At 40.8% G+C, this 13,971-nt stretch overlaps 2 protein-coding genes across 2 annotated transcripts in view; one reads left to right on the top strand and one right to left on the bottom strand.

Annotated features, from left to right (window-relative positions):
• Positions 1-13,971, top strand: part of bcat2 (branched chain amino-acid transaminase 2, mitochondrial) — a 242,702-nt gene that overhangs the window by 84,613 nt on the left and 144,118 nt on the right. The window lies entirely within an intron of this gene.
• Positions 1-13,971, bottom strand: part of cacng2a (calcium channel, voltage-dependent, gamma subunit 2a) — an 80,172-nt gene that overhangs the window by 2,895 nt on the left and 63,306 nt on the right. The window contains exon 3 of the mRNA XM_023293242.3: positions 1,720-1,860. Coding sequence (XP_023149010.1) covers positions 1,720-1,860 — 141 coding nt within the window. The remainder of the gene's footprint in view (positions 1-1,719; positions 1,861-13,971) is intronic.

Genomic DNA, 13,971 nt, shown 5'->3' on the forward strand with positions numbered 1-13,971 from the left:
TATTCCCCATCTCCATGCAGCTTAAGGAAGTGTTCCTTTAGTTTGCTGGTGCTAGACTAGAATTGCTTAACATGGCATTGCAAATCATGCAGATAGGACGCTGACTCCCATCACGTTCTGTTATACATGTGAATCCATGTTGCACATATTCGTCCGACCACTTTCTTTTTTTGCTCAACATAGTTAGTATGGACTAAAATATTAAGAAAGAAATCACACAACGTACCATCACAACAGTCACAATTCGATTACTGAGCGCACCAAATTCCCTGCAGCACAGATTGGCCAAGCAATGTAGCGTGATCACCTGCAGCCAGTGATGGCCAAGCAGGGCGTGTCATCACGAATCATATGAGTCGGGAGTGTCTCTTGACCCCCGTCGAACCCCTGAGACTGACTCACCGAACCCCTAGGGTTCGATCGAACCCAGGTTAAGAACCACTGACTTAGTGGAATAGTTTTGCATTGTGAAATATATCATGTCAGTACAGTAAATATGACCAGAGTGGGGGGCAGATTTTGAGACTTTTGTAGGAAACTAGGAGCTCATCAACATTTGTTTGATAACCAAAGGCCAGTTTGTGGTTTCTACATGATCAATGTGGATTTTGAAAGTAAACAACAGATGGATTTTACTGCGATACACAGAAAGCATGAATCCGCCTTTAGCCTCTGGGGGCAAAAGTCAGTGTTTCATTGTATGCAAATAATCATATTTTCCAAGATGGAACTATTCCTTTTAGGAATAAAACCTCAATTCTGTTGAAATACAGCAGCAAGTTTAGTACAGTAAAGTCATGCACCAGTTTAAGACTTTGTGCTGAGTTGAACTGAGATCTTATTTGAACTCCAGTTTCAAAATGGTACAACTTTTCAACTTGCAAAGTGTTACATTTAAGACACAGAGACAAGTATCTGATTTTACAATTAAAATATACCCTTTGTTTCTTGAAATGCCCAGAAGGCTATTAATTTATTTATTCTCTTTCCATCTGCTGCACAATAGAAATGATTTTTAACTAGCTATGCTGTACATGTTTCCTCAAATACATGTCCTTACTCAACTTGTGCAACCCAAATTCACCTATATTTGGCCTTTTACTGATGTTTATCTAGTTTGTAAAACAGTTAAAATGGGTTTTATTTAGAAAAAGAAAAATCATTTTTTTTCTATTTAAATTCAGATAGTTAAAATGCTACAGGAGGATATAATATTGTCGTAATGCTGTTGAATGACCCACTGGGATCTCTATGACTTGAATGTCATGGTGACACAAACTGGGTCTAGTACGTACTGTTCTTTTAATATAAAATGTCAATACTATGATTCCATAGACTCTATCAGTAGAATTTAACTGGACTAAGTTCAATGTTCGGTATCTTAAACAATTTTAGTGACTTAAAGGCACCCATGACCTTGTCTTCAGGTAAAAGGAATGAATAGTAACATAGAATAAAACCCAAAATATATTTTTAATCATTACCATGAAAAACTAGCAAATATGGCTAAGAAGAGTTTGATAAATAAAACAGAAAAACGTATTTTGTGGTGACTTTATAAAACTACTATTCATGAAATAATAAAGCAACAGTGAAAGGCTTTTACTTTGAAATGGCTGCAGGAGGTATTGATGGAGTTTAGGGGCTGGGGTTATTCAATGTTCAGTTAAAACTCATCTGATTGAAGTGTACATTGTTGGACAGATTGCCTCGACTCACCTGCAGACACAAAGAAGATCCCTGCGCTGAGGATGATGTTGTGGCGTGACTTGTAGAACTCACTGGCAGCTATACACAAACCTCCCATGAAGAGCAGGATGACGCTGAGGATGGGGAAGATGCTGGAGGCTCGAACCGCACCTGGAGATCAGCGGAGGCCCAAACGGGTGGGGAAAGAGGCGAAGGGAGAATGGGGATGTGATTTGGTGTTCGCACAGGGAGGAGGACAGCCAAAGGGGCAGCAAAGAAAGAGGGGAAATGGCAGGGATGAGGATAAATCAGAGGGAATACAAAGACAGAGAAGCACATTAGGATCCATTTCAGCATCTGGTCCTTGTGTGTGAGCACATCCTAATCAACACCCCATCAGGCCTGTGAAAGACTCCATCAACACTGTCTTGTGAGTGTGCATCCCCACAGTGAGCCTGTTACCCAACCTTATGTAATCACACCGCTTGACTCTAGCGCTCCCTCCCTCTGCACAGACCACAGAGCGAACCGGCTGCTTCGTGTAGCTCCATGTGAAAGGCAGTCGAACGCTACGAGGCTCTGGCATGTACATGAGCCAGGCCGCAGTGCAGAGGGATGCAGTCGGCGTCCTTGAAACAAAACAGCGTCCTTGCAGCTAATTATCAAGAAGCAAAAAACTAGAAGCGGGATACGATGTTGCTTTTGAGGTCAAGCCAGGGTCAAAAAAAGATCTGTGCCGCACCCTGAGGTGTCAGGGAAAATTAGAGTCACGCCGGAGAAGACAGTTGTTTGAGCCATGCAGGAGGAACAATGAGGGGAAATCTTCCCAACAGTCACCCCCTGCCATCCTTTTAGCCTCTCACACTTCACCTCTCTCTCTCTCTCGCTCCTGTTTAACATGCACACTTAAACTTTCATCAGGCTGGTTAAATTTTCACCACTTCACCTCATCTCCCTACGCGGTTGCCGCCTCAGCACTTTCCCCAACTTCTCCCCAAAGTGCTGACGCCGGGCTGGGTGGCTCAGTGCTGAACTCGGCCGCCTGCACCTCCACAGGGACCCGCAGGGGGTCCCGACGGCCCATCTGCCTGCCTACCTGCTGCCATCCATCACTACCCTGCCTCCTCACCGCTTGCTCTCTATCGTTTACCCCCCTCCTCTAAGCACCCGTCAGGCTTCACGGCGGCCGGTCTGCTCGGTGGGAAAGCCACCCCGAGTCCACAGGCGAGATGATTGGCAACGTTTAACAGCTGCAGTGTCAAGGGGTGGTCGCAGCTGGGTGGACGCTCAACCTCCACTGGACTCTCACCAGTGACTATAAGAAGACTGGCGACTGAAGATACAAAAGATTATTCACAAAATAATTTTGTGCTGGCATGGGCGTAGATTTCGTTTTCACTTTTCTGGCATTCTGGTCAACTTTTACGCACCAATTTGTGCCTTTTCAGCATCAGTTCATGGTTGAAATGTATTTATGTAAAAACAAACAAAAAAATCCCCACAAAATTCAGCCACTAAACTAAACCAAAAATCCTTGTTTTCAGAGCTCCACACCCAATTCTAATGCAGCAAATCCCTTTGGATTCATGACCAAAGCAGTTTTATCTACTGTATTGACTGAACCCGTTCTACCCTTGACGTCCCCCTAAGCTCCAGGCTATTTTTTTCGAATTTCCACTTGAAAGAGACAATCCCCAAATTCAGTTTGCAACCATGCCATGATCAGAGGTTTCATGTGACCTACTGGTCATGAAACCCAAGGTCCCCAAGGTTCCCCAGACATCCAAGGTTCACTACCAACCCAAGGTCCTCCAGCGACCCCAAACACCCAAGTACCAGCTCCAGCGACCTCAGGTGGTACACTATCCATTCAAGAAGCCAGGCTACCAGTCCAAGTTGCTATGCCAGAAGCCCCATTAGACTAGTCACTAACATAAGTGGCCATGAAGGCAACATAAGGTTTAGATAAGGAAGAAATGGATGCAAATGCAAGACAACTATCATGCTACTGATATTTTTTTTGCATTGTTGAGAGTACAGGCCATGCAGGAACTTGTAGGCCAATCCTTTGTGCATGTTCAAACTGCAGGAATTGATCCCGTGGAACCATTTTTTGGGGAACGACTGAGTATTTGCTACAGCATAAATACTTCCTAGTGGCCCTAAAATCTGTTGTGTTGGTCTTGATGCTGATTGGTTAAACTCAGAGAAGACAAATGTTAATTGTTTGAATTCAGACAGGACAACAAGTGACATTTTTTCTACCCTCTTGATGTCCTCATCGAGTAGCAGCCTTCTACTTTCTAATATCAGCATTGTACACGTCCCCATATCTTGTCATAGAACTGGAGTTGTGTCCAGTAACTTCTCAGAGTTAATACCTTAGTCAAAGTTTTCGGATTCTACACTGCAATAAAAAGTAAGACAAAATGGGCTGATTTGGACAGCTGTTCCTGTAAATGTTTGCACCACCATTCACCTGCCCTGCAATTGAAAGTCGCCTATTGGTTGACTTCCAAAAGACATTAATGCAGGTCTTTTCAAGCATGAGCTTGAGATAAGAAGGAAGAGAAAACAAATGGTTGGCAGCAGAATGAGCTAAAACTCACAGCTACTGGAAGTGAGTTTAGGTCAAGGTCTGGAGCATTTCTCTGACATTGGAAAACAAGGAATAAATGATGTGTTTGTAGAAGCACAGCCACAAGACTTACTGGTATTGAGACCTGACCTTGACCAAATAATGATCATTAGGCAAAATAAGAAATGGAATGTCAAGAAAGGTTAGATATAAATTAGAGAAATGTCTTGATCAGATATTGCAGTATGATGAAAATGCTGTGTCAGAGGCTAAAATCAGGCAGGAAACAGGAGAGAAAATATAAAAATCCATGCAGTATAGATCAACATCCCACTGACAGAACACAGGAGGAGGCACAGTATGTTCACAGGTTTTATATTCTGTACATTCAGCTTTGGTGTGAAAGGTTCCTGTGTGACAAAATAGCACCTATTTGGATTACAGACGATGAATGTGTTTTTTTTGATGTGATGTAAAATGGCCTCATGGACAACTGCTGTGTCATCCAACACTTAGATCCAGAGCAGATATTTCAACAACCTGTGGCCAGATCGGTCTGAAATATGGTCCAATGCTAATGACTTTGATGACCTGCTGACCTTTCTGCTTGTGCCACCACCAGGTTAAAACTTTTCATTTATGTAACTATATGACTAATGTGACTACTTGTGATATCTACAGGATTCACACTTTACACCTGGTCAAAATTTCAATCAGACAGTGTCTCTTTTAATATTAGATTGTTCACAAAAGAATATCTAACTTATATAGCAGTGATTCTTAACTTGCTTTGCCTTAGAGCTGCTTTAACAAACTGACAGGAAGCCAGGGGTCAGTTAATAAACAAATAGTAATATTCAGTAATCATAACAGCCAAGGGACATTATTGAACATTTACTACATAAACAGCCTAAAAAAAATCCCAATACGAATCAGTTTATTTCCTTTGTGATTTAGAAAATTGTTAGCATGCCAGCTGTCACCCTAACCCAAGCTCTAAGATGATTATCATTGTTTGTATTCGACTTGCTCAAATTTGGATCCCAAAATGACATTTAAATGATCTAAAATTTAATTCAAGAGAACTGAGTCTGTCTGAAATTGAACTTCCAGCCAATCAAAGCTCCACTCTGCTGGTCATGTGACATCAGGAGGGAAATATCAGGAAGACAACTATCTATATCAATGAATTCTGACAGTTTTCTTTATTATCTCTTATTTGCCTTTTGAGGTTTTTTTTTTTTTTTTTCAAGAATATTAACACTAGACAGGATTCACACTAATCAAACTTACTGGATACTATCAAAGCGATGTTTTTAATCAGGAGGGTTCCAGTAAAAATTTTGTTAGGATAGCTTCCATGGATCTAAACTCAGCCTAACAAATTTGAACAACTCATATATGGGTCACGCTTTCATTATTTTCTGTCCATTTGTTAGCAGGATTACACAACAACTATCAGGCCAGATTTCAGGAAGCGTGGCAGAGAGGCTAAATCTGGGCTAAGTACGAACTCATCAAATGTTGGTGCAGATCTGGATCATTTTTTGAAATTGTGAGACACGTCATGGGCCTTCTAGTTTGAATTTTTAAATTTGAATTCTGAATTTGCAAACTTTGATGAATTAAAGTGAAAATGAGTAATTGAAATTATAACAGAAATATTCAGGTGCATAATTTCAAAGCAAAAACACCTAAGAAATTTAATAGTTAAATTTCTTTATCTGGATTTTGGAGCAAAGTTATTATGACTCATTAGTAAAATGGCTACAATTATCAGAATATTCGAAACACCCAGGTTGAAAAATCCTAGAACCATTGAGTAAATAAAGTCAACAAAGCATCGTTATTCAGTTTCGTCTTCTTTCTCTTCCTGATTTAGTTTAAGAAAACAATAAAATGTCTTATTACTGCCATCATCTGTTCCATGAGTGACATAATACTGTTTCTACAAAGCTTTATTTTCCTGTGAAAAAACAAAACAAACAAACAAAAAAAACAAGCTGGCCTTTTCAGATTTACACACTACTGAGCTGCATCTAGAGAAGCTCTGCTTTCAGGAGAGAAAATGCATCTCTGGGACCAAAATGGAGAGAAAAAGATGCATGTATGGAATCACATTTGCTCTGACAAGAACCAAACTGAAGCTGTACTGAGAGTTTCAGTTATTAATTTTATATTAACAACATAAAACTGTTTATATTCAATCCGTTGTAGTGACACTTTCCACTGTTCACGAATCCTAACGCTAGCTAGCTTCAACTACCGTTTCGAAATTTTGAAAATGTCTCATGACAGCTTTTCTTCCATATAATTATGATTATTAATATATAAATGACCTATTCTAATTTGTGATTTTTTTAATGTATAAAACCTTTAACTCGACCCAGCTCATCAAAACAGCATCCTGAACTACCAGTTTCACAATAATTGGATGGAAATGACTGAAGCTGTTAAGCTGGAGTTCTAACAGCTTCATGTATCAGTAGCAGCACCTTTATGAATATGTTTCTGACCCGACACTGTAATGTCTCTGCTCCCTGTCCCACCTACATCCATCACGCCATCATTCAACGCCATGATGTGCTCATCGCTTTCTTTAACCTTGCCCCAAACAGCCCGGCCACTGAGCTCCAATCTGTGTGACGAAGAAGACTTTAATGCCGTTATTCACCTCCTCCCATTTTTCTTTCAACTGTCTGTCTCTGTCTGCTGCACACGGCCATCTCGCCATTTTTGTCACCCACCAAACGTCCCCCGTCTCATCTTGTTTTTGTCTTTTTTTCCCCATCTCTCTCTCACTTAATTTGCACTCAGTCAAAGCGCAAGTCAGTTTGAAAGATAAAGTGTCATGCCGCCCTCCCTGCTGCTCTCGCCGTCGTCTCCTTGCCCGTCCGAAGGGGATTGTGGGGTTTAGGGTTACGGTTGAGGGGGGGTTGATTAAATATTAAGTTGTCCTGAGAGTTGACCCTGCTCCTGTGTCCCGCTCTCAACATATCGCTCTGACTAAATTCACCCCCGCCGCCTCGGCCTCCATCCCCAAATCCCGTTAACCCCGAAAGTATTGACATGGCCGTTCACAGCACATTACCTGGCAGAGAGCACGGGGCTCTTTTTCATCCATCAGCTTCATTTGCCGAGACAAAAGAGGGATAGAGGGCCAGGCCAAATTTATTGATTGTTGACAGTGGGGCTGTTTAATAGTGCGAGATCTCAAGGTGACACCAAAGTTGAAGAAACCTCAGAGGCTTGGTTGCAGACAAACTTTCCAAGGAAGAGGGAAGTGATTTTGTCTTTTTCTTTTACTAAGCAGCTGATATTTATGTTCACTGTCATCATTTATTGATTGATTCAATAAGTTGGATGTCTGGAGGATTTGGAGACCAAGCAAGATGTGCAGATGTTGCCTTCAACTTATAACTTATACAAAATAATGGAATTTTTGTTAATTTTGATTCAAACTGACAGCTATAAATTGTTTAAATCTATATGAAACTCTGTACAAAATTGTGGCAATTATTTGCTATTAAATAAACAAGTGAAATTATAGCAATGAATATTTTAAATAACATGAAGAACAAGCTAAAGCTTGACTTATTTTTATCCTATAGGCAGTTCCGGTTCTTAATTTCACATTTTTTTAAACTTCTATCTGTATTTCTTTTAGCTACAATATGCAGAACAGTTTAAACTAAATATATTATTTGTTTTATTTTTGGTATTGTTTTGGTAATTGTTAATATATTAGTAGCTATGTCTGTTACACTGAACGATGAATACCAGAAGTCTTTAGTCACCTATCAGACAGTCCCCTGATAATCTAAATGTTGTTTTCACCCACTAAAGAAAATGTCTGTGGAAATGCTGAATCATTTATCATCGTCACCTTTAAAAACAAGGTCAAGAGTTTGGCACCAGCTCCTTTAGCACAACAATATCACCTGTCAATAACAGTATCTGGCTTCAAAAGCTTGTGATCATTTTTTAAATTCTATTACATCCAGCAGATATAAGGACTGTGCACAGCAGCTGGTCTCTACAGTAGCAGAGCCTCAGGGTTCCTTCAGAGAAATCTAGAAAGCAGTGAAAGCAGCGTGATGCTGCAGCTTTCCAGTACAAGAGGATGCAACTCATCTGCATGGCTTTAAGGGTCGGCTGGCCCGCAGTGCTTCTCCAGTCCTGTGCATCCTCTGTATTAACGTCCATGTTTAGCAGTGCACTGAAAAGTGCAGTGACCTTCACAGTGACCTCCCAGCATGCAGTGTGCCTTCAGCGGGATCAGGCTGCAGTTTGCTGCGCCAACATGCCCCTGGGTTTGGCTGACCACGCTCTACCTCTGAAGGAAAAGGCTGAATTCCCTGCAGATTTTTCATGCCAGGATGCACTCTGTTCTCCTGAGTGTGTCAGCGCTCACTTATCAGACGTATGAAGCTCACATAGCCGAGTTTCCCAGCAGCTTGTTGCCTGCAGTGAGGACAGAGGAAGGGAAGACGGGGAAAAAACTATGCCCTACGGCGGCGATGCAGCTTCCATCTGAGAGGCCACCTATTTAAAATCAGTCCTTCCTCAACACATTCTCAAGGTTTCACATCTTCACTTTCAGTCCTTTAAGGATTGGCTGAGCCCCTGTCAGAGTTTTGGATCCTGCCTGGAGGGATGTTTAAGCACAGCAGCCTCCCTTGGGGGAGGCAGGCAGGAGACTGACAGGCTGACAGATAGACGGGGACTAGACTCTGCTGTGGATGGATGACTGCAGGGGAGAGGACAGGTCCATGATACACCACCTTCTTTGGCCTTCTATTAACCATTAGCTCTCTGTGCCAGTTACCTTTGACATATTGAAGATTTGATTGGGGATGCGGAAAAACTCACATGAAACTTGCTATGATGTTTTACTTGTGATCACTTAAATGTTCAAATAAATTAAAACAATGTCATTAAAAACAAAGAAGCACTTATTTATGGTCAAAGGTTAGTCCTGGCACGGTTGTTGTTTATGCAGTCAATGAAAGACTGTACACATGTCATCATTTTCTCAAACTAAAGAAAAGCTTTTATACTCAAAGAATAGCAATTATTATTCTAAGGGTTAAAATTATTATGAAACTAATAAACATGGGACCTTTGTGTTGCACAAAATAAAACAAAAATAAGCAACTCCAGGTGACATTTGGATCCTTTTTGCAAAATTACATATTTTTACTTGTTGGGAAAGAAGTATTCAGATACTTCCATGAAGTAAAAATACATAAACAAAAAAAGTAAAACGTAAAAATAAGCCATTACAAGGAAAAGTAGTATTGACAGCAAAATGTACTTAAATGATCAAAGGTAAAAGTACTTGTAAGTAGTAAATAACTGCTTACTGGTAATACTGATGCATCAGTGCAGCATTTGATTTTCTGTGCACATTTAGTCGAACACTGAATTGCCATTAACATCACGTCATCATCTTGTCAAAGCAACTGTGACGCTCATTAAGTGGACATCTGTTACAACTTCACAGTGTATGGAGGAGGCCTGGTGAACGGCGATTATCTCAGCCAGGGTGACATTACTTTGACAGAGGGCTGATGGGATGGCTACAGTCCTGGGAGAGGGTGGTAAAATGTGTGGTAAAATGCTGTCAATCTCTGCCTGCTGGAAAACAACCACCCCGTCCAAATGAAAGCTTTGACCTCCGTGCTAATGGCTAACAACAGCGGCGACCTTCGCAGCGTCTTGTGTTTCTGAAGCCCTTGCTTCGGCCCACATGAAAGGATACTCTCGAGAGCCCTGTGATTAGCACTGAGGTCGCTGTTTTGATTTGGGTCGAGGTCATAATCACAGAGAGCCGCATATCTTCGGTTTCTTGCCCCCCTGACACCCACATTCATGAGACAGAGAGGGGTTCTGGGATTGAACACTGTTCACTCCTCCCACTTTAACAGCTCTCTAGTGACCATTACAGTGTATTTTATCATGTTTTCAGGTGGTAACTTTTGAACAGAAGTTCAGTTATTGTAGGTCATTTTTATTACTCTTGACTGAATCCTTCATTGAAATAACTGTTTTCCAACCTTGTTGGCAGTTGGAGTTGTCCTGCACCAGTTTACAGACAATTCTTTTATAATGTGGTCTTTGGGGAACATGTTTTTGGGCCACAGAGGATTTTTCATTGCATAACTGCAAGTGATCACTGGGACATATTTGCAGCAAAGCTGAGTGGCAGCATTGTATCCAGCTCTCCTAACATAACCACACTTTATTTACATTAGTAAATTGACTGAAATCCCAATGAGGCCAGTTTATTGTATAAATGCACCAAACTGTTCTTTGTAGATGAAGAAAAGTAAAAATTAGTGCTTTACCTCAAACTCTAACAATTTTGTTTATACTAGTTGGTGGCTGTTTGCCTTCAGATGATTGGCACTTTTCTGTTTACCACCACTATCGCTGGTTGTTTTCCTGTCAGTAGCCAAAATGAGAATTGGCGCATGAGTTTGCTTTCCCCCAGATGGAGTAAATCTCACCTACTTTGATTTTATTCGTCCAGAATGCTGAGTATCGCTGCTATTTGGTTTCTCTGATCCTTCATGTGTGACAAAGGAAAAGTAGGCTAAAGAGGAGTACAACATCACAGTACAGTGCTGAGTAATGAGTCATATATTAATTTTCCCAAGGGTTGAGTAACACTGGCTGCAGTTTGGCTTTTCTCTGTACAGCCTGTTGGTGGCTGCGCTGGGTCGGTCGCCCCGCCCATCGCTGCCATCCTGCCACCATGCGTGCCAACCTGCTCACAGAGACGCAGGGTAGAGCGGATACTGTGTACTGTATTGATTGGAACGGCTGCAGCTCAGGCTCGTGTCCGAGCGCTGGCACTCTTCTGCACTGGCTGACAAACAGCTTAATGAGACTGAACACCCATGCAGGCCCGTGGCTGGGCTTCAACAGCAGCTGGTCTTCCTCAACGCTGCGATGGCTTCACACATGCAACCTTTATCCAAATGGTAACACATCGGAACATTTAGAGGCATGTAAGCAGCTTCGTAGTGGATCAGAATGTAGCTTTTCACTTGTGGGCAACACAAAACAAGCCACTAAACTCCGAGCTACAAGTCAGAATTAAAAACAGCCTCTTATAGAAATGGATGTGAAATTATCTTTTGACCAAAAATTCCAAAGCGTCTTATTTTATCAATATTTTTGCAGAAAAAAAATGCTACAAATGTGGCTTGTTGGTTCCACCAGTGACAACTAAGCTGTGTCCTGTTAAAGGGAGTGTTTTATAGTCTAGGATCCACCAGAATCCAGTCCAGACCACCATCTTTTGACTACACTATGCAGCCTACTCTATTCACTCCAAAGCAGTTAATGGAAACAAAGGTTTGCTCCAAATTTACTTGACACTCATATTACTTATTATACTAATTGAAATGGAAAACAAGCAGCAGTCTCCCCTACAATCTAATGTTTTGTTGACCCATCCATCCATCCTGACCTCCTCTCTACACTGATTTCCGCTCTATATAAACATGACTTTCCCTTTAATTCAGCATTAGGTTGAAAATAATACATGAGAACTTAATATCCTAGTTGGACGTCTACTAGTCCCCGTACGCACTTCTTGTATTTTATGCATGTGTTAAATTGATAGACACAGACAAGCTTACAGGTCCTTTGTGTTGTTTCATTGTTAGTAAGGCTCCCAAATGACAATTTGTGTTATTTTCATTTGTTTGTCATGGAGAAAAATGAAACAAGGAACTAATTTGTGCCCTCAGTTTAATAATTCTTGCCGTGTACTTTAAGAAGAATGCAACACAGAGACATTTACTCAGTGCTAAAGTTTATCCATAAATCAGTGTAACATCAAAATTAAACCGCATTTAATCCAAGTGATTCATCATAAGAGCGTAAAGGATCCACACAAGACAAGACTAATGGCATAAAGGTGCTAAGTTATGCTTGAATTTAAGATTTTTTGGTAAACTGCAACTTGTGCCTCACCTTTGTGTAAGTGTTACATAACTTGACGCACATCTGCCGACACACATGTACTGAACATGTGAACATGCATGTGTACAAACACGCACACCGTCCTCTTTACAAAGGCATCTCATTGCACCTTCCATCCTTTCCCTCTTTCCCTTTGCTTTCTCCCGCTCTCTTTCATTGACAGGGTTGAGAGGAAATTAGCATTGGCTCTTAATCAGCCTCCCCCAGCCCTGAATGTGCTGATGTGCAGGACGGGGTCATGCTAATCAGGTGCCTGAGCTCCCAGGCACATTGATTTAATACTACAAACGCTTATTAATCCCCTCCACACCTTCTCCTCCTCCTCTTCCTCAATACCGAGCCCTTGCACCGTCCTCGTCCTGGCCAAGAGGCTTGTTGCCCCTCCTCATCAACCTGGCATCAAACATCCACTAAACATCTCAGGGAAAGAAAAAAAACAAAGAAGGTGGAGGAAGCGTTAAAATACACAGTGTGAAAGAATGTGCATAGACAACGGAAATTAGCTTTGGTGGCTAAATTTAAAATTTGCAAGAATGCTCACGCAGCTTTCAGGCCGTATCTAAAAGCTTATGTGTGTTGACAGCACACCTCGCAGGCAGAATGCAATTTGACTTGGACTGATTGGAAAATAAATGCAAGTTTCACTCACTGGCATTTATAAAGCAGCAGCAAAGCAGGAGCTGAGATGTTCAGATGGGATGTTTCTGACACCGCTGGGAGTCCTGGTGTTTGTGGTTCTGCTAGTTATTGTGTTAATCCTTCACTTCAACTGTCTGGGCATGTAGTGTCAGAATAGATTATTATTACATCATACACTGATTAGTTCATTTGACTGCTTTGCTATCTTTAAAAATAAATAAAAGCATCAAAAATGTACTTTCTTACTTCTCAGATGTGAATATTTTGAATAGATTCAGATTTCAATAGAAATGATCACCAAATGAGATTAGATATATCTTTTACAAGGGAGACCTGGCCAAGGTAGCAGCCATACAAATTTAAAAAATTATATAGAACAGATACATGATACACGAATAAACAATAAATAGTAAAACAATAAAACAGATTGAGAGCTATTCAAGGACAGTGACTTCTCAAGAAAAACATTGACATCCCTCCCAGTGAAGGAAGAATGTAGTACACTGAGCTGAGTTTGTCATATCAAAAAAGGATTTTCCAAGCTTTCAATATTTTTTGAGTCATATTAGAGGATAATTAGACAAAGAAGTAATAGCTCCAATGTCATCAGAAAAATAGCAACACATGATGTCAATAGTTCATGGGTTAAAATGATGAATGTTTCCTAAGGTACATGTCATTAAGTGCATGCAAAATCTTTTCAGAAAGAGGGGTTGCTGTTGCTTTTTTTAGACCTTAAGCTTCTTGCAAATGTGAGAAGTTTGTCTTTTAACATGGAGCAAACATTGTAAAAAAGGTTATATTTTAACCAAAACCATGATCGTTTCCTAAACCTCGTAGTTCAGTTGGCTACAACTAACCAAACAGTGACTGAAGCTGAAATCAATAATAATGATTAATGACTCAACTTCCTCTAAAAATAATGATCTCACTCCAGACACAAACCCTGCTGTCCTGTGATTTAAATATTTTCCTCCCTTACACTCCAAGTCAACCATTATTTACAAAATTCTGCATCAAATCTACCTGCAGGGTTGTGCAGATACACAATCTAATAAACCAGTAGT

This window comes from Amphiprion ocellaris, chromosome 19, assembly GCF_022539595.1.
Source record: "Amphiprion ocellaris isolate individual 3 ecotype Okinawa chromosome 19, ASM2253959v1, whole genome shotgun sequence".
Lineage (NCBI taxonomy): Eukaryota > Metazoa > Chordata > Actinopteri > Pomacentridae > Amphiprion > Amphiprion ocellaris.